The sequence below is a fragment of the Macrobrachium nipponense genome, chromosome 14, assembly GCF_015104395.2.
Source record: "Macrobrachium nipponense isolate FS-2020 chromosome 14, ASM1510439v2, whole genome shotgun sequence".
In the NCBI taxonomy this organism is placed as follows: Eukaryota; Metazoa; Arthropoda; class Malacostraca; order Decapoda; family Palaemonidae; genus Macrobrachium; species Macrobrachium nipponense.
Window position 1 is genome coordinate 10,450,663 of NC_087207.1, and position 19,495 is coordinate 10,470,157.

General features: G+C 37.5%; 2 protein-coding genes across 2 annotated transcripts; both read right to left on the minus strand.

The window, feature by feature from the left end:
* Positions 1-368: 368 nt before the first annotated feature.
* Positions 369-11,970, minus strand: LOC135226050 (uncharacterized). The gene is made up of 3 exons (XM_064265528.1): positions 11,733-11,970; positions 10,822-11,299; positions 369-633 (listed from the first exon to the last, which is right to left on the minus strand). The coding sequence occupies exons 1-3, from the start codon at positions 11,968-11,970 to the stop codon at positions 369-371; spliced, it is 981 nt and encodes a 326-aa protein (XP_064121598.1).
* Positions 11,971-12,204: 234 nt separating this feature from the next.
* LOC135226051 (zinc finger MYM-type protein 5-like) lies at positions 12,205-13,634 on the minus strand. Its single transcript, XM_064265529.1, has 2 exons — positions 13,466-13,634; positions 12,205-13,013 (listed from the first exon to the last, which is right to left on the minus strand). Exons 1-2 carry the CDS (start codon positions 13,632-13,634, stop codon positions 12,205-12,207), a joined length of 978 nt encoding a protein of 325 aa, XP_064121599.1.
* Between the last annotated feature and the right edge of the window lie 5,861 nt (positions 13,635-19,495).

The window sequence follows — 19,495 nt, forward strand, 5'->3', positions numbered from 1 at the left end:
ATCTATTCGCAACATACATTTCAAAAAGGCTCCCAGTGTTTTGCTCGGTCGTGGAAGACCCAGAGCAATTATGGTAGACGCCTTCCTGCTAAACTGGTCTCGAGTGGACGTGTACGCTTTTCCCCCATTCAAAATCCTGGGGTTAGTATTGAAAAAGTTTGTGGCGTCAAAAGAGACGAGGATGACTTTAATAGCCCGCCCCTTTTGGCCGCCCAGGAATGGTTCACGGAGGTGGTAGATGGATCGTAGACGTTCCAAGATCCCTACCAGGAAGGACGGGATCTTCTCAAACAACCGCACACTTCAAGAGGTACCATCAAAACCTCCCCGCTCTCGCTCTGACTGCCTTTCGACTATCGAAAGACTTGTCAGAGCGAGAGGCTTTTCTCCGCGAAGTGGCAAGAGCGCGGATCGCGAGAGCTCGCAGAAACCTCCACTTCGAAAGTATACCAGTCGAAGTGGGAGGTCTTTAGAAGGTGGTGTAGAGCCAAGAAGTTGTCCTCCTCCTCTACCTCTATAGCGGAAATTGCTGATTTCTTGCTATTCTTGAAAGTAAAGTCGCATCTAGCTGTATCCACAATAAAGGGATACAGGAGTATGCTCTCGGCTGTGTTCAGGAACAGAGGTTTAGATCTGGCAAATAACAAAGATCTCCACGATCTCATAAGATCATTTGAGACGTCAAAGTCTAAGGATGGCCAGTACTCCGAACTGGAACTTGGACGTAGTCCTCAAATACCTGTCTTCGGATAAATTTGAACCTCCTCATCAGGCCTCATTTAGAGACGTAACTAGAAAATGCATATTTCTTTTATCGTTAGCAACGGCAAAAAGAATTAGTGAGTTACAAGCTCTGCAGGACAAAGTAGGATTCAAGGGAGACTCGGCGATTTGCTCGTTCAAGACTCTGTTTTTAGCGAAAAACGAGAATCCCACGAATCCCTGGCTAGGTCATTCGAAATCAAGGAGGAATGTCTAGTCTCGTAGGCAGAGCAGAGAGGTCTCTATGCCCTGTTAGAGCTCTGAAGTTCTATCTTCAGAGGAAGGCGTCAGTTGGGAGGCTCTAGACAAGGTCTTTGGTGCGCGGTAAAAGACCCCACAAGACTGATGTCAAAGAACGCTCTAGCGTTCTTTGTAAGAAACGTCATTACGGACGCTCACAATGTCTGTCCGGACGAACAATTACAACTTCTGAGGGTAAAAGCTCATGAAGTACGAGCGGTTGCGACGTCTCTCTCGTTTTATAAGAATATGTCGCTTAAAAACATATTAGATACGACATATTGGAGATGCAACTCGGTGTTTGCATCTCATTACTTGAAAGACGTGCGTGTGACGTATGAGAAGTGCTTTTCTCTAGGTCCTATCGTATCGGCAGATACGATTCTGGGTACAGGAGCCGACACCAATCCTTAATATATATATACTGTTCTTCTGTTGGATATGGTCGAGAATCTCTTCGAACAATGGAGGATTCAGGCTCGCACGGGCGGCCGTCTATGTTGTTCATAAGAGAATTCTCGTCATATCCAATTAGTTGAGTATAATTTTTTTTTGAAAAATTATGTATGTGTGCGTAGTGGTTTTTGGAGTTACGGTTGTTGTGACGAGTTCGGGGGATAACTCGTAACAATCCTTAGTTCTAACAAATGGTTAGGTTCAGGTGGTCGGATTGGTTGTGTGCTCCTTCATAAGGTGTATTGTCATATAAGTGGGATCAGCACCCATTGACAAAGTCCTTTTAGGCTCTGCTGAGTAAGTGGGTAGACCCCATCGGCAGACCCACAAGAACTCTTGGCCATAGATCACATATCTCGCTAAAGTTCTTGAGTGATGCAGACTACTGGGCAAACACCCACCAAGTCTACCACCTATCAGGTAGGAACCAAGGTTTTATTTATACCTACAACATATGTTGTTTACCTGTCTATTCCATATAGTAGTGTCTCTTACCCTCACCACCGAAGGGTGCCAATCAGCTATGTATATCTGACAGGTAAGTTTTGATTGTATGAAAATGTATTGTTATGTTACAATAAAGTTTCATACATACTTACCTGGCAGATATATACAATTAAAGGCCCACCCAGCCTCCCCGCAGGAGACAGGTGGAAGAGAGAAAAATATGATAGAAAACGGGGATGGTTCCTAGTCCTGCCACCCAGGGCAGGCCGGTAGATCACCTGACCTACCTGTAGCGAGTGGCGCGAAATTTTGAATTTCTGTCGGGGACGACGGAGTCTTAGCTATTTGTATATCTGCCAGGTAAGTATGTATGAAACTTTATTGTAACATAACATATCATTTTTCTTAAATAAAAGAAAAAAAAATATTTGCTCACGAGCGTCAGGATTGTTCGATTCATTGCTTAGCAAACTTGAAGAGAGGGACTGAATTAAACCTGTAATAAACTTCCACAGACCTCATTTCTCCTGAAGGTGGACGCTCGGAACTCCTTGTTTTGTTTTAAAAACATCCTGCATCAAGTCATACGAGGAGCGCTACTCGAGTGTGGTGAAAATTAGTGCCAAGTTGCGCCATTCAAGCAGAACGCAGTGTGGCCATACCATTACGCAGTAAATCGCAGACGAAACGAAGTCAGTCACGACACTTACTGTTCCTCTAAATAGCTTATTCTATAGAAGTACGTAACTTTTTATGGAAGAGTGAATCAGTAACAAAGCTCAAAGTAGTCAATTTCCTCTACAGCAGCCTCTACCTATATTTGGAGTGTTCAGGAGTTAATTCCTATAAAACCGTTGCTAATAAGTAATTATATTTTTTAGATTTAACATTGTGAGAAATCAGTGATACTTTCATCAATGTAAGTATATTCATGTGTGAATTTATATATATATATATATATATATATATTGTTTTTTTTTAAACTTTCCCATTGCTTCAGCTAATATATATATATATATATATATATATATATATATATATATATATATATATATATCATATATATATATATATATATATATATATATATTATGAAGTTCTTGCAACGCCTTATTCTTTGCAGCCTACCCACAAAAAGGTTTACAATCAAAGGTGTTCCCTTTGAGGAATACAAATGAACTTACTTTTGCAATGGGTCCTTATGGCGTCAGCGGCCCCTTAATCGAGTAAACGTGGAGTTTCAGATCGCACCAACCGCCTCTGAATGCAGCTGAAGTCACAATGATTCTTATAAGACTTAGAAAACCTAGACTGGAAAGAATTATTCAAAGGCGTTGATTATGCGCTCTCTTGTAAACGGGTGGCTAAATTAGCGTCAGTCAGTGCTCCAAATAGCAACCCTTCTCTGATGACGTGACGCAGAGTCTTATCCAGTTTAAAGAAGTTATGATGACGTCACGGGGCGTCCTAGACAAGCGATAACTCTTGAGCCTTCCTTGTCATTATTATTGGGTTTCGCTGGTCAATACGCAAACTGACTCAGTTCCTTGTGAAATTTAATGAACAAGAGAGTAACTTTCAATGAGACTTAACACTATGAAAAATCGAATGAGCCTTGGCTCACCAAGGCTGTGAATATTATACACAATAACTGGTAGACAGTGGCGCTTTCAATAAAGGTAAAAAAATCACATGAGACATCTGGCTTTCCGTATCGATCACCCATCCAAACACTGACTGGACCAACCTTTATTGATCTTCGTCAACCTAAGGACCATCAGTATGGCGAAATTGTTAACGACAGTCATAAGGAATGTAGATATCTACAACAAACTATACAGATAGACAGATCAATTGGTTCATCATAATTACATTAATTTTGAGCCGTTAGTCAAATGTTTATTGGAATTCACTGGATCGACCTAATGATAACTATGTCATTACCAGAAATTATGTACTTTATTTTATATGATTAATGACGAAAATACAAAGCGTATACATTTTTCCTATTGAAGAAGAATGATTCTAGTCTTCGTTCCTTATGAATAAATTTGAGATGAGTCAATGGTAATTATGAATATATCAGGAAGTGCCATTATTTGTATATTATTGCCTAATTGTGGTTAGGTAAAAATTCTCTCTCTCTCTCTCTCTCTCTCTCTCTCTCTCTCTCTCTCTCTCTCTCTCTCTCACTAACGCGCCCAAGAAGGTAAATTCAGTACTGATTTCAACACCCTTCGACGAATACGATAAAGTGCGAATGAGGACTAAAAGGTCAATAAGAAAAGAGACCTTTTTAACCCCATCTCCATTAGTTTTTGAATTAGCAGAAATTCTTTCCTTCTCTCTCGTTATGTTTGGTAATATCACTAACATCAAATAGATATTACTATATAATTCTATAATATCTATAAAGAGGGTAGGTTTTGAAGAAGTATGCATATCCTATAATAAATGAATGAATGACAATGTACTCATTCTTCAAACAAAAACTGACGTTTTAAAATCAAGTGAACATAACCACTGCTTAATTCATTCATTTCAATGTTTGAATTCCTTCCTTTTATCTTGTCTAATAAAGCAGTACAGAGATCTTAATAGTTATTGATGAATATGAACGTGACATACTACAAATTGCCTTCCAATATTCATTTATTCTTTTATTTTAATATGTACCACTCGAATAATGCATTAATGATGCAAATAGATATAGGAATAAAAAACTCATTTTTATTTTTGCTCAAACAAAGAAATAGATATATGAATAAAAAAAACTTATTTTTAAAAGTTTTTGCTCAAAGTTCAAATCTCTATTCCTTTACTTACCTTGGCATTAAAAGAACGAGGGAGGTCCGCTTTTGTAAAGGGGTCGATCACAGGAACCCTGGTAAAAAAAAAAAAAAATAAAGAAAAAGTCACATTAATCTTTTGTAGAAAGTGACCCCCAAGGGATTTAACCCGGTTTGTATTCACTTTGACGGAGTGTTTAGTACAAACCCGTTGGGGACGACCCTTAAACATCAATAAATAGACTGTATATCATAAAGATAATGACCCCCAAAAACATTAGACCTAGATAACGACCCCTAAAACCCTTAGGGGTCACCATCTAGGAAAAATCCAAAATATCTTTTGTTTTATTACTTTAATTGCCACCATAAATTAATGTGACATTTTTTCCCCGTGACTATTTTTCCTAGCCAAAATTGTGACTTTTTTTTTTTTTTACTGGTACTCTACTACCAGTCACCACTAATAGGACACAGAAACCATAAGCAGTCTGAGAGTTCCAAGGCTCACTAATAATTTAAGGTTAATTTCATCTAGGTTTCTAATTTACCTCTTTTTATTATTGTTTTTAGTCTTTGGAATACAAAGTTCCTTTCGCTATGTATGTCTATACGTATAAATAAAAGTTTTTGCCGCGAAGGAAAAAAATGAAAAGCGAGATAGCCAAGCACTTTCGGTCTAGTTCGACCCTTTACTCAGGCACAACTGATCTTACAGAGGAAAAACATAGTAAAGGTAGGCTTAATATCCAAACTGACACTACAAGATTAGCAATAAGGTCGATTTCACTCTACAAAAACGAGGAAACGCCTGAGGGCAGCCACACCTTGGAGGATACACACACGCGGTCAACAGACGATTCATCCAGTAAACAATACATTTTGAAAAAAAAGAAAAAAAAGGGAGGCATATACAACTTATTATCATGAAATTTAAAAATATATATAATATATCGAGCAAGAGAGAGAGAGAGAGAGAGAGAGAGAGAAATAATAACTATATACATGTGGGACTAATTTATTAGTAGTTCATTTATTTTAAGGTACTTCATAAACATTTTACAAATATACGGGTCCAAATGGTACATTCCCGGACTAAGATTTAGGTTGTTTTTATTAGTGATTTGTATAATTGCTGATTCTTGTAAATTTCTTGAAACATAATCATTAGATCGAGCAATTACAGAGGAAAAAGCCCGACGTAATTTCAACTACTCGATTCCTGCTGATTGGAAACACGCATTAAGGCAAGAAATATATGAAAAACTTCATAGAACTACAGACACTTTAATTAGAAAACTGGACAGAAAATTAAACAACCTTATCAACGACAGTGATTGGACCAATAATGCTAGAAGTGATTGTGTGGTGTAATTATCAAGCAAACAAATAAGTGATAATGCAGTGCGCGCATTAGGCTTTGGGATGTCTTTCTTCATATGTAACAAACCCTCAGCTTTATCAATAGCGACATCTCTATATAAGTTTGAAAAATACTGTGACCTACCACAAAATCATTTAGACATTATCAAAGCCATGACATATAGTGCTACGCATGCCTATCATGAAAATAATTTCCCCGCTCGCTACAGAAAAAATTTAAAAGAATTGAAGAATGACAATAGCTTACACATTACTAAGGCTGATAAATCCAATAGTTTAGTAGTTCTGGACAAAATTGACTACATATCACGCATGCATACTTTACTAGAAGTCGAAATAACTTACAAAAAACTCGCAAAAAATCCGTTGGACCAAGTAATAAAAAAACTTTAATATCAATATCAAACAAATTCTTAAAGATAAAAAAGAACTTTTGTGTAAGTTAACTGTAAAGTGTCCCTCATTACCTTATTTATATGGCCTAGTCAAAACTCATAAGGAAAACAAACCTATGCGCCCAATTATTAGTATTGTAGGATCAATTGCTTATAAACTATCTAAATATCTTACTAAATTGTTATCCCCGCTACTAGGAACTTTATCTAATTCACACATCCGGAATTCTCTTGATCTTGTGGAAAAATTAAATAACATTGTACTAAACCCTAGCGATATCTGTCAGTTTTGATATATGTTCCTTGTTTACAAAAGTCCCTGTTGACTGTGCTAGAATATTTAAGTAATAAACTTGTACTGCATGAATTGCCTATGTCCGTTAGTCACATAATTTCATTGATTAAGTTATGTATTTGTGATTGCAGATTTATTTTTAATGGAGAATATTACCAACAAATATTTGGTATGGCCATGGGTAACCCTTTATTACCTCTCCTTTCAAACTTATATAAGGAATTTTTTTAAAGACCACCCCTCCCGAATATCACACTTGTCCCCTTAAAATGGTACAGATATGTCGATGACATCTTAGTACTCTTACCTGCTGGTATCGATGCAAATGATCTATTGTCTAAATTGAATAATTTAGTCCCATCCATAAAATTCACTGTTGAAATTGAAAATAACAATGTCATCCCTTTCCTAGATGTATTAATACATTGAAAATCTTTCCAATGTAAATTCAGTATTTATAGAAAACCCACAAATAATTTAACATATGTACATTTTTATTCTGGCCACCATCTTAATATTAAAATTTCAATTTTTTCTTCTATGTTCCTACGTGCTTTGCGTATCACGAGTCCACAATATCTTGACCAAGAAATAGAATACATAAAAAAGATAGGAAACTATCTCTGATACCCACCTCATTTAATTGATTTATGTTATCAAAAAGCTCACAAAAAGTTTCATAATGTTCCTATTAATGAAAAAGAAATGCCTAAAAAGGTACTTAGCTTACCTTACTTTCGTGGATTTGAAACCATAAAATCAATATTTAAATCGTTTAATGTTAATGTAGTGTTCTCTTATAACGATACCATTAAAGATAAGCTAATTAAGAATAGTCCCGTAACAAATAACAACATCATTTGCAAAATTCCTTATAAGGATTGCCCATCGTTTTACGTTGGTCTGTCAAGTAAAAATTTATGTGTACGTATTAAGCAGCATATGTATTCAGTTAGAACAGCCCAGACTTCAAATGCACTGTTTATCCATCTGAGTGAAAAATCTCATTGTATTAATTGGGGTGATACCTCTGTAATTGCTAGATCTAATGATTATGTTTCAAGAAATTTACTGGAATCAGCAATTATACAAATCACTAAGAAAAACAACCTAAATCTTAGTCCGGGAATGCACTATTTTGGACCCGTATATTTGTAAAATGTTTATGAAGGATTATGAAGGACCTTAAAATAAATGAACTACTAATAAATTAGTCCCACATGTATATAGTTATTATTTTTTTTCTCTCTCTCTCTCGATATTCTCTCTCCCTCTCTCTCTTGCTCGATATATTTATATATTTTTTTCCTTACTCGTCTTTTCATTAATAATTTTTTGGGGAACATTTTTATAAATTTCATGGTAATAAGTGGTATATGCCTACCTTTTTTTTCCTTTTCAATATGTATTGTTTACTGGATGAATCGTCTGTTGACCGCGTGTGTGTATCCTCCAAGGTTTGGGTGCCCTCAGGCGTTTCCTCGTTTTTGTACAGTGAAATCGACCTTATTGCTAATCTTGTAGTGTCAGTTTGGATATTAAGCCTACCTTTACTATGTTTTTCCTCTGTAAGATCAGTTGTGCCTGAGTAAAGGGTCGAACTAGACCGAAAGTGCTTGGCTATCTCGCTTTTCATTTTTTTTTCCTTCGTGGCAAAAACCTTTATTTATCCATAGCATCACGTTTTATGTACTTCGTGATCAAGTTATTCATGTATGTACGTAATGTGAACAAACGCTATGTAGGTATGTTATGTATGTAATTAAAAAAATAAAAAAATTGGAGCCTGTCATTTTCTAAAAAGGGAAGATATATATATATATATATATATATATATATATATATATATATATATATATATATATATATATATATATATATGTGTGTGTGTGTGTGTGGTGTGTGGGTGTATCTCTGGGTCTGTGTGTAAGGATGTATGTATTTGTGAAGTCTTCACTATTCAACTAAGAAATAAAATAATAATATTAAACCGTGTATCTATACGTTTCAAAACGAGAACCAGTTATGAGACACACCGATAAAATCCGATGTCTCTGAAAGACCCACAGCTTCTTATTGTTGGTTATTGGCAATAAGCTCTCCAACGTTCTGAAATGCTTTTCCGATATCACAATACCCAGAGACCTTTTCTGCTAAATCCGGAGAAAAAACTGCAGTTCTGCGTTGTTGTTTCGATGGCCAAGGTCTTTCCACTCGTTAAGGTAGGCGGTCTTATACACACTTTTCTTGAACGTAGTTAAAGAGCATTGGTAATCTGTGGTCTATAAGGAACCACAATAGAAAAATTAAGGAAGATTCCTCATGACGTCATGCACGGGAGACCAAAAAATGGGAGGGTCTATGCGTTTCCAAGCCAACCATCCTATCGATGGTTCAGTCGCTTAGAACGACCGTTACGTAAGTGAAAAACTAAAAGCAACCAACTTTCTCTATCCCTCTGTGTGTGTGTATGTGTGTGTGTGTGTGAGTACCTACATGCAATTTCTGAAAGGTTAATAAGAAGCATTCATAAATAGAAAGCTACCTATCCAAATGTCATCCTTAAGAATCTGCGCTATTTGTAGACAAACCTATGGCAAACTGTTCAGCAAGAGAGAGAGAGAGAGAGAGAAGAAGAGAGGAGAAGAGAGAGAGAGAGAGAGAGAGAGGGAGAGAGAGAGAGAGAGAGTCATGTTTAAGACAAGTGTTTAGTGTCATTCGTCTTAATCAGTCTGCTGGAAATAGACCCATTTCATCATTGGATTTCTTTTACCTAAAACCTCAGCCTTGACACGCACATCTTTTTCTTTTCTTTTTAGAAACGTAACGTTAATAAATTCTTAACCATCATAGCTTGAGAGTTGTCACTATTGTCTGCAGACTAGGTCTAGGGAAACACACCTCAAGTACAAGATTTCTAGGAGATATTTCAATTCGGTAATATATTAATCTAGTGGAGAATATTACCCCATCTGTTTTGCCAGAAATGTGTAGCATTAGTCTGTGTATTTTTTTTAACATACTTTCTGCAAAGGACCTACGTTGACTATCTGCTGCGTCAATTCACTTAAAAATGGGAAGCAATAAAACGTAAGAATATGGTCTAAATTTGCCTATTAAAGACAGATGTCTGTTCTCATATACAATGCAATAAAATGCAATAATAATCAATAAGGTTAAATTAGAACTGGGTTTTGGTCCAGTTATTTATGAAATGGAACGTGAAGCCAGCTTTCAGTAATAATACATTTCATAAAAAGGCAGAACATTGGCCTAGGCAGGGCCAGGGAGAGCCATCACTGGGCCCTGGTACTGTGAGTGTCATTGGGCCCCTACCATTTGGCGAGCGAAGTGAGCCCATCCAGCTGGGGGGGATCAGGATTTTAGAATTTGACCAATTTTAAGAGCCAATTTAAAGCCATAAATGTTCACTGGTAGGATGTAAATTCTGTTCATCTTGCCGTATTGGAGCTTTATTTATGACTTGCAGTTAACAACTTATTATGTTATTACATTACGTATAATTTGAGATAAACAAAACTTACTCATGAAACTCATTAAAGTGGCATTGTGCAGTAAGTCACTGTTGGCCTGTTGCATGTTGTGTATAATTATCATGCATAATAAAATTTTGATGAATTTGAAATTCAAATTTCCTTATATTAAACAAATCATAAATGTGACTGTTTCATACAAGTATACATATATAATTATTAAAGAAATACTCCTTTCCTTGCTTTTCTAGCAGCAAAACACTCAATTAAATCATCAAAATCAATCTTTCGTACCAAATCCCTTTCAATGCTTAAAAGACTTAGTGATGATAATCTCTCTTGTCCCATTGTGCTTCTTAAGTGATTCTTAATCAACTTTAATTTGCTAAAGGATCTTTCTGCAGAGGCAAGTGTGACTGGCACGTCAAGAAAATTCTCAAGGCTATGCTATATTTGGAAACAAATCTTGTAGTTTTTTTAATTTTGTGATCTTATTAAGAAGCAGAAGTGGAGAGAGAGAGTAGTCATCTAAATTGGCTTTATGTATATTCTTAAGGTACAGAATTTCCTCAGTTAGCTTGTCACTAGAGATGTCTTTGCTATACTCAGTGCTAAAGTTTTTAGAATCATTTACTATCACTTCATCAGTCATATCAAGATATGACCACAGAAACCCAAATAGTTTGTTAATCTGGAAGATGGCCTGGTAACGCTTGTTTAGTCTCTCACATACTGTGTCAATAACCTTAAAAAACACTTCTTTCTTAAACCTATGTTCGTCTGTCTGTATAAGTGAATCTTCACCTGATACCTTATTATCATCAGAGTCGGAGTCATCAAAAAAGGATTTTCTTTTTCCTTTCCAAGTGACTCGAAATACTGGGTCAATGTTCATGGCAACTGCAACAACTTTGGCTTCATCATAAATTAAATGCCACTTTTTTTTGAGAGACTGCAATTCAGTTTCCAAGTCCTCTATGTTTTTTACTTCAATATCTACAGTAGAAGACTGAGCTTGAATCACCTGATTTCTCTGATCTATTGAATTCAATAACTTGAACCAAAAAGCATCCATCAAAATACATTCAAAAGAAGACACATACTTAATAGCGGCTGCCACATATAATTAATTTTAGCTGTTAAACTCTTCAGTTGGGATATTTCTTTAAGTGAAGCGAGAATACCAGGTAAATGGTGTGCAAAGGGCCTGACACTAGCTACTCTATCTGTCCACCGAGTTCCAGATAAACCGTGAAGAGATGCCGCAATGTGACTCTTAAGTCTCTCCCAGCGTTTGGGACTGCTCGAGCAAATATTATATACTGTCTGTACCATCCAAAAAATGTTACTACCTCTTTGCAACAAGCAGCAGCATCAGAACCACACAAGTTTAAGGAATGACAGCCACAAGGTGAGAACAAGCAGAGAGGATTCTTTCTTTTAAGATGGCTCTGGACTCCATTGTACTCACCTGACATATTACTACCATTGTCGTATCCCTGACCTCTGCAATCTTCAAAAGGAATATGAGAATCACTAAGAAATTTTAATATCATCTCTGAAATGTCTGCCCCTGTCTTCTTATTGTCATCAATAAATGAAAGAAATCTCTCTTGTATCAGGTATTTACCACATTCATCACAAGTTAGGTATCTCAGGATGAATGTACTTTGTTCAGTATGTGACATATCCGGGGTAGCATCAACCATTATTGAATAATATTTGGCCTGATCACGCCCATTAAGAATACAGTCTTTAACCTTTTCGGCACATCATTGAATGAATTCATTTTGTGACGAATAGGAAAGATAATGAGCCTGACGACGCTTCCCATCCTTCTCAGCTTCTCTCACTCACTTTAGATACTACATGATCTTGAAGAATGGCATCATAACGAGAAAGCAGCTCAATTATACCAAGAAAATTTCCATTATTTGTATCACCTATAACATGCTAGACTCTCCTTGAAATGAAAGGCCTCGCTCTCCTAAAGTCAGTACAACATCCAAGATTCGTTTTAGAATTAACTTCCATTTACTTTTCTCAGACTGAATTGATCTCTGTAACTGATCATCAATTCCAGATTCCTCTTTCAAACGTGCTTCTAACTGACGCCAGTCTAGATAACACTGTTTGTGGTAGTTTGTATGCTCATGTTCTGGAATGCGGTTATAAAGTTTTTTCCATGACGATTGTTTTCCAATGCCACATGAAGCCAAATTTGAAGGTGTTTTTGGCTGTTTTGTACATCCTGCAATAAACAGTCGACAAGGAAAACAAAAAAGTGCTCTTTTACGCTGACTATACACTAGCCAATCTCGTTTTCCAGTTTCACCATTTGGTCTCTGAACTTTCAAAACTGTATAAGGGAAACTGTTACCCTTATCATCTGAAGCAATTTGACTTGGTATTGGCTGAGGGCCCTGTCTAACAAAATCTTTAATCTGCACTCGAGATGGCGTATCAGGGATCAAACCTATATCTCTTTGTTGTTCAGTGTCTTTGGGTTCTGCATTTATTACATCGGATTTGGCTTCCTGTTGGGCATCCTGGACTAATGACTGTGAAGTTGAGGGGTCTGACTCTGAGGATGAGGGCAAGATATTCTGTTCTTCTACATTAGTGTCTATTGTGTCTATTTTCTTAACACCCACTTCAAATAATGTTCTTGCACACTTTGAAACAGCCTCTTCCCTAGCCTGTTTTTCTTTCCGCTTCTGTGCACCTGATTTGTGAGAATACATTATGCAGTCTGAAAGAAGAGGAAAAAAAACTTTTACCCTAAAGGCTAAAGCACAATGGTGATAATGACATTATGACACTTACACCATTACATGGTACATACTTAACAGTTTTGGTCAATTTGTTTAAAAAATGTACATGTTGTTACTGAACAATTTCATTTAATTTAACAGGGATGGACTTGGACTCAAAAATCGACTTTGGAATTTTTTCTTTGAAGCAGCCTATTTGGTGAGCAAAGCAAGCGGCAAGCCTATAAGCTATAGACCTGTAGGTATAACCGCATATTTAGGCATTATCCAGCTAAAGGGTAAGAACCATGCGATGTAAGCCTCCCCCAAGAAAATTATGAAAAACAACCATGTGTGACTGTCTGCATATATTTTAAAGGAAAATATGGATAAACTATCATAAACAAACTGGTGTAAATAAACAATGCACATAACACTATACGGTCCATACCATTTCCCCCAGGTTGGGAACCACTGCTGTAAGTTCTGTAACTTACTGAAATATTTGCCAAGGGTTGAGAAAGACGATGTACATCCTGCCAGGCAATCAGCATGATGGTGACTGAGCGAGACGGAGAGTTGACATCGCTTATATTCCAACACAGCTGAGCTGCATTCATTTACGTAATTACGTGGTGTCACTCCAGGCTTAAGATTATTTAGAAAAAGTTTTTCAACAACTATTATTTTACTGATAAACTGTAGAAACTTCTATTATATATATACATATGTTTATGGTGTGTTTTGCATATTAGTATTCTCTCTATCTCTCTCTCTCTCTCTCTCTCTCTCTCTCTCTCTCTCTCTCCATTTGCTCTCCCATTTTTTTCCCTCCTGGTCGGGTGACTGGCCCCCTTGAGGCCGGGCCCTGGTGTAAAGAAACCAGCTTCACCCCCCTCTCACGGGCCCTGGGCCTAGGCCTATGCAAAATTGTTTGCATCACATGGAAATGTATTTTTAATTATTTTATGATATGATTTGGACCACGGCGTTCTACAAATAGCGCAGCAGAGTCTAAAGGTGAAATGAATTAGGCCTATGCCTAATTTATCCATAGCCTGGTCGAAGCTGCTGAGAACGTTCCCCTGGCGAAATCCAGTGGCGAGCTGTCACGACGCGCGGCCGAGTGCGAAATCGTCGCTTACCCGTCCACACATTCGATTACCTGACAGTCAGTGGGAAGAACTTTAGGTAATGCCATCAGTTCATCACGAAGATGTAAGTCGAATGCTGTCTACGTCACCGCTGCGTTGGCAAAGCGCATTGTGTGAAAGGGCCCTAAGTTTTAACGCCAGATTCGATGAACCGACAGGCAAACGATCGAATTTGTGACAATTCTTGAGGTTTTTGGAATTTAGTGGATTACTGTCATAGTGATATGTGCTATCCATGGACGCTGTAACGGAGAAAGAGACAATGTATTAAGATAAAAGGTTATCTTTCATCGCTTCCATGAAGATTTCGAAATGTGTACGAAGTGGGTGAACATCTGCAAAAGTGACCATATAAACACCAAAAACTCGAGTGCGTTGGGTTCATTTTCAGAAAAGCGATTATGCAAGAAACCTCAGGCATGAAATGCTTAACTGCTGCCCTGCAAATGCAAGAAAATGGAAGGATGATGCTCTACCGAAGCAACTTTTACCTCTGCATGATAGTGTCACTGTTGATTCATATATTTAACATCTTGACTCTAGTTTGGTTTGGTCTACCCTCACATTTTAGTGTGGATAAATATATTAACTATAGCCATATGACTACTTCTATAAATCATATCTTCAGACTTCAGTTCGAGTCCTAATGCAAGTAGACCATATTTGACTGGTTAAAAGTAAGATTGAAATTAGGCCTAGACCTATGTGTTATTAATTAGGAAAACCCGCAAAGGGGATATACTAGTCAGCACGAGAGAGAGTGAGGGAGACACGAACATTTCATTGAAATTTTTTTTTACGTGCATGAAATGGGTCATTTATTTGTCGGGCAAAGGAAGGGCACAGCTATTTTCAATCGAGAGATAGAAAGGAGAGGGTTTTGCATAAATGAATGAACCATAAGTTTATAAGGATAATTCTCGCAACTAAAGAGCATATCCTGTGTGTGATATCATTCATAATATTCCTAAGTACATAAACCATGTTCACAGGTTAAGATTGGACTTGACATAGACCTACGTTTGTTGTGTAAATAACTTCAAAGAGAAAATGCTAGTCAACACGAAAGTGAGAGACTCACCTCCACTTCTTTGGCGGGAACATTCTTGCATAATAATAAAAATACGCACTGAACGTAACCAAAGATAACCCTAGCGTTATTCCCACGAAACAATGGAAAAAAAATACGTTTTTTTCCTCGTTATAATTTATAAAGTCTTGAATAAAGCCCTAAAGTGCGTTACAAGTCAGGTGCAATAGCTGTTGCTGTTTTACCAGACCTCCTGTAGATGGCTCTGCCGATCCCGCCTTCTATGATGACGTCAAGGAGTTACGGGAAACTTAGTTAAGTTGGAGTAACTGATGTGTCTTGAGGTCATTGAGCCGTCTCTACGTTAGTTTCCTCTCCGGAAACATCAGAAAGACTTCGATTGTGTGCACAAGCTTCTGATAATGGAAACAGGTAATACCTTGTATTTAATTCAACGTTACTCAGAGTCCATCATTAGAGTTCCATGTCAAGTAGGATATAGTGCGTTTAACCTCACCAGACCGCATTGAAATACCTGTATTTCGTAAATTACGTGGTTAACGTTAATAGCAGGATGCAACCGTATTCCTTTAGTGAATGAGAAGGCGTTATTTATTTGGTAAGCTTGATGTAAGCAGAGAGAGCAAAAAAAAAAAAAAAATAAATAAATAAATAAAAATCTAATTCCGAGATATAGAAGAAATTCTCAAATTCAAATGTTCTCTTTAGATTTTATTAGTTTAATATTCATGAAACTATAATAGATTCACATCAACTGTGCATTTGATGTCTAGGCCAGTACCTTACGATGCTCCTGATTGGCTGTTGATAAGCCAATCGCTGGGCTGGAAACTCTCAGTTTCTCTTGAGAGTTCATATAGTCAGGATGTATGTTCCCACTTCTCCTGAGGGATACGTCTTTCAAAATCATCCCTCAGGAGAGGTGGAATATACATCCTACCTATATCAATTCTCGAGAGCGACAGTTTTCGGCTCCGTCACTGGCTTATCAACAGCCAATCAGGAGCGTCGTAAGGGACTGGCCTAGACATCAAATGCACGGCTGATGTGAATCTACTAGTCTAGAGGGACTACTAACGTAACAATAGGTAGTTACCGCGAAGCACAAGTTCGCTCCGAATTGTGTAGACATTTTGTTAGGTCAGGATATAAGAAAATCACTGCTATACGGTTCCACCTCAAGGTCACAGTTAAGGAATCGTCGATCTAATAACTGGTTTTTACTTTCATGGAGAATTCAGCGAAGTTTTATGGTTTGTTTGGTCATATTCTTTGCATGCCTATGTAGTTAGAATTAACGCCCTGGGTTATTTCTTAATATCAGGTTATATATTTCTCTTTTATAGCCATGATTTAATTCAAACGCATGTCGTAAACATGAAACGCTGGCCTCATAAAAAAAAAAAGCTCCGTTAACTTGTTAAGCAAATTTCCACACGATAAAAGACCCAAATTGGATTAGAGAATAGGGGACCCATGGGAAAAGAGGTGTAATAAAATACGAGAGGAAACTGCCAAATAAAAACTGAAGAATCAGAGATTAAATCTATCAAAACCTTCAGGATAAGATAAGGAACATTATTCTGTGTTTATATAGCATTGGCTAACCACTTGCTCCTCTGGCAGCAGAAATTGATTACCTTTTGATTGATTATCCATTCATGATCAACGTACGTTTTGGATTAGGCACTCCACTTAATCCAGTAGTTTGTACTTAACAAGATTTCCAAAACACTTTTCTGATTTCCATCATTTTAACAAATCGCATTCGATAAGTGTAGTAGTATACATACATTCGATTTTCTATCATTCAGTTGTTCCTAAGATAGTTGCTGCTAATCTTTCATCTTATTTTTAGTTCAGTACAATTATGTTTCTTATAGTATACATAAAAATATAGTATATAAAAAAACGAAGGTTTGTAAGTTAGTTTGTGTTTATATGCTATAGAAATCCGAACCGCTTGACCTATGTAGATGAAATTTGGCATGTGGCCGTCGATTGACCTATCTTAGATAACAGGGTAGATATCAAATCCTTACCCCCGCTCCCTTCCCCTTCCCCCATCTCCCATCCCTTTGCAACTTATGGTATTTGTTTAGGTTTAGTGGGGGTGTGTTTAGGTTTGGTGTGGGGGTGATTAGGCATAGTAGAAAGTGCGTGTTTAGGTTTAGTGGGGTTGCATTCAAGTTTAGTGAGGAGTGTGTCTAGGTTTAGTAGGAGTGTATTTAATTTTTAGTGAGGGGTGTGTTTAGGTTAGTGGAGGATGTGTTCAAGGTGGGTGGGAGGGGTGTTTAGGCTGAGGGGTGGATGTGTTAAGGTTTAGTGGGAGAGTGTTTGTTTAGTGGTGGTATGTTTCGATTCAGGGGGTGTTTAGGTTTAGGCGGGGTGCATTTATGTTTAGTGAGTGGTTTGTGGTTAGGTTAGTAGGTGATTTGTTTAGATTGGTGAGAGGGGTGTTTAGTTTAGTGGGGTGTTTGTTTCAATTCAAGGGTGGTTAGGTTTAGATGGGATGAGTTTAAATTTAGTGGGTGTTCAGGTTTAGTTGGACATACGTTTAGGTTACGTGGGGTGTGTTTAGGTCTAGTGGGAATGTGCTTAGGCTTAGTGCAGTGTTTTAGATAAAGGGGAGTTTGTTTAGGTTTATTTGAGGGTGTTTTAGGTTCAGTTGGGGTGTGTTCTGATTTACGGGATTTTTAGGTTTAGTGGGAGAATGTTTAGGTACAGTGGGGATATTTTTAGATTTAGTGAGGTGTATGTTAAGGTTTTGTGTGTGTTTCGAAATCAGCGGGTGTTTAGGTTTAGATGGAATGTGTTTTAAATTAGTGGGTGTTCAGGTTTAGTTTGACATATGGTTAGGTTAAGTGGGTGTGTTTGGTTTCTGTGGATGTGGGCTTAGGCTTAGTGCAATGTTTTAGATAAGGGGACGTTTGTTTAGGTTTATTTGGAGGGTGCTTTAGTTTCAGTTGGGGTGTGTAGTGAATTAGGGGATTTTTATTTTAGTTTTAGTGGGGGTGTGTTTAGCTTTAGTAGGGTGTGGTTTTAGGTGGCGTGTTTTAGGTTAATGGGAGGGGCGTTCGTGTTTATAAAGAATGTGTATAGGTTTGGTTGGTGGAAGGGGTGTTTTAGGTTTAGTGGAGGATGTGTTTAAGTTTAGTTAGGTGTTTTGTTTTGATTCGAGGGCATGAAAATTAAAGATGATATTAAAATCTGGAATCCTCTCATTGCTAGCTGAGATGCATAATTATTATAATTTGTTATATGTTGAAATGAGAGAGAGAGAGAGAGAGAGAGAGAGAGAGAGGTCAACGAAATGAAGATTTTGCGGCACTGAAAGTGCCACTTGAAAAATAGGAGCATATAAAAATTTGTTTCAGGGTAGAGGGGTCAGAGAGAGGAAAGAAAAATTGTGAAAGAGAGAGGGAAAGGAGAGTTTTTATGTGGAGATTGTTCAAGATAGGAGAGAGAAAATGCACGAAGGGAAAGGGTTGGGTATTCTACTTCCAATTTCTCTTTATAGTCGGAAATTCGAAGTTCGTGGCATCAAATTGGAAAATATCACTGGACGTTCGGGTTTATATTTATATCCTTATCCGAATAACTGGTCAGATCACAGAAGTATTGCAGGTATTAAGAACTTTAGACGCGCGTTAGTGTAGGTATTGCCTTTACCCATGCGTAAAGAAACATTGTAATTTACATAAAAAGTGGAGACACGGCTGTATTGTTAAATTTCCCTGTCCCTGTGGCTTTTGATACTATAGTAGATTCACATCAACCGTGCATATAATGTGTAGGCCAGTCCCTTACGACGCTCCTGATTGGCTGTTGATATGCCAATCACAGGGCTGGAAACTCTCAGTCCCTCTCGAGAGTTCACATAAGCAGGATGTGTGTTCCACCTCTACTGAGGGATAAGTCTTCCAAAAGTATCCCTCAGGAGAGGTGGAACATACATCCTGCCTTTGTGAACTCTCGAGAGGGGCTGAGAGTTTACAGCCCTGTGATTGGCTTATTAACAGCCAATCAGGAGCGTCGTAATGGACTGGTCTAGACGTTGGATGCACGGTTGATGTGAATCTACTATAGCCGTCAGTAACGTTGCAAAGAAACATTGTACTGCGCTTACAAAGTGGAACCACTGTGTTATGAAATTATTTTGTAGCTTTTGACATAGGTCATGAGTTACTGTACTTCCGTCAGTATTCTTTATTCCATCTTACTTTCCAACCTCTCCTAACAAATGATTCATAGTGCAACTGCCAGGTTTTCCTCC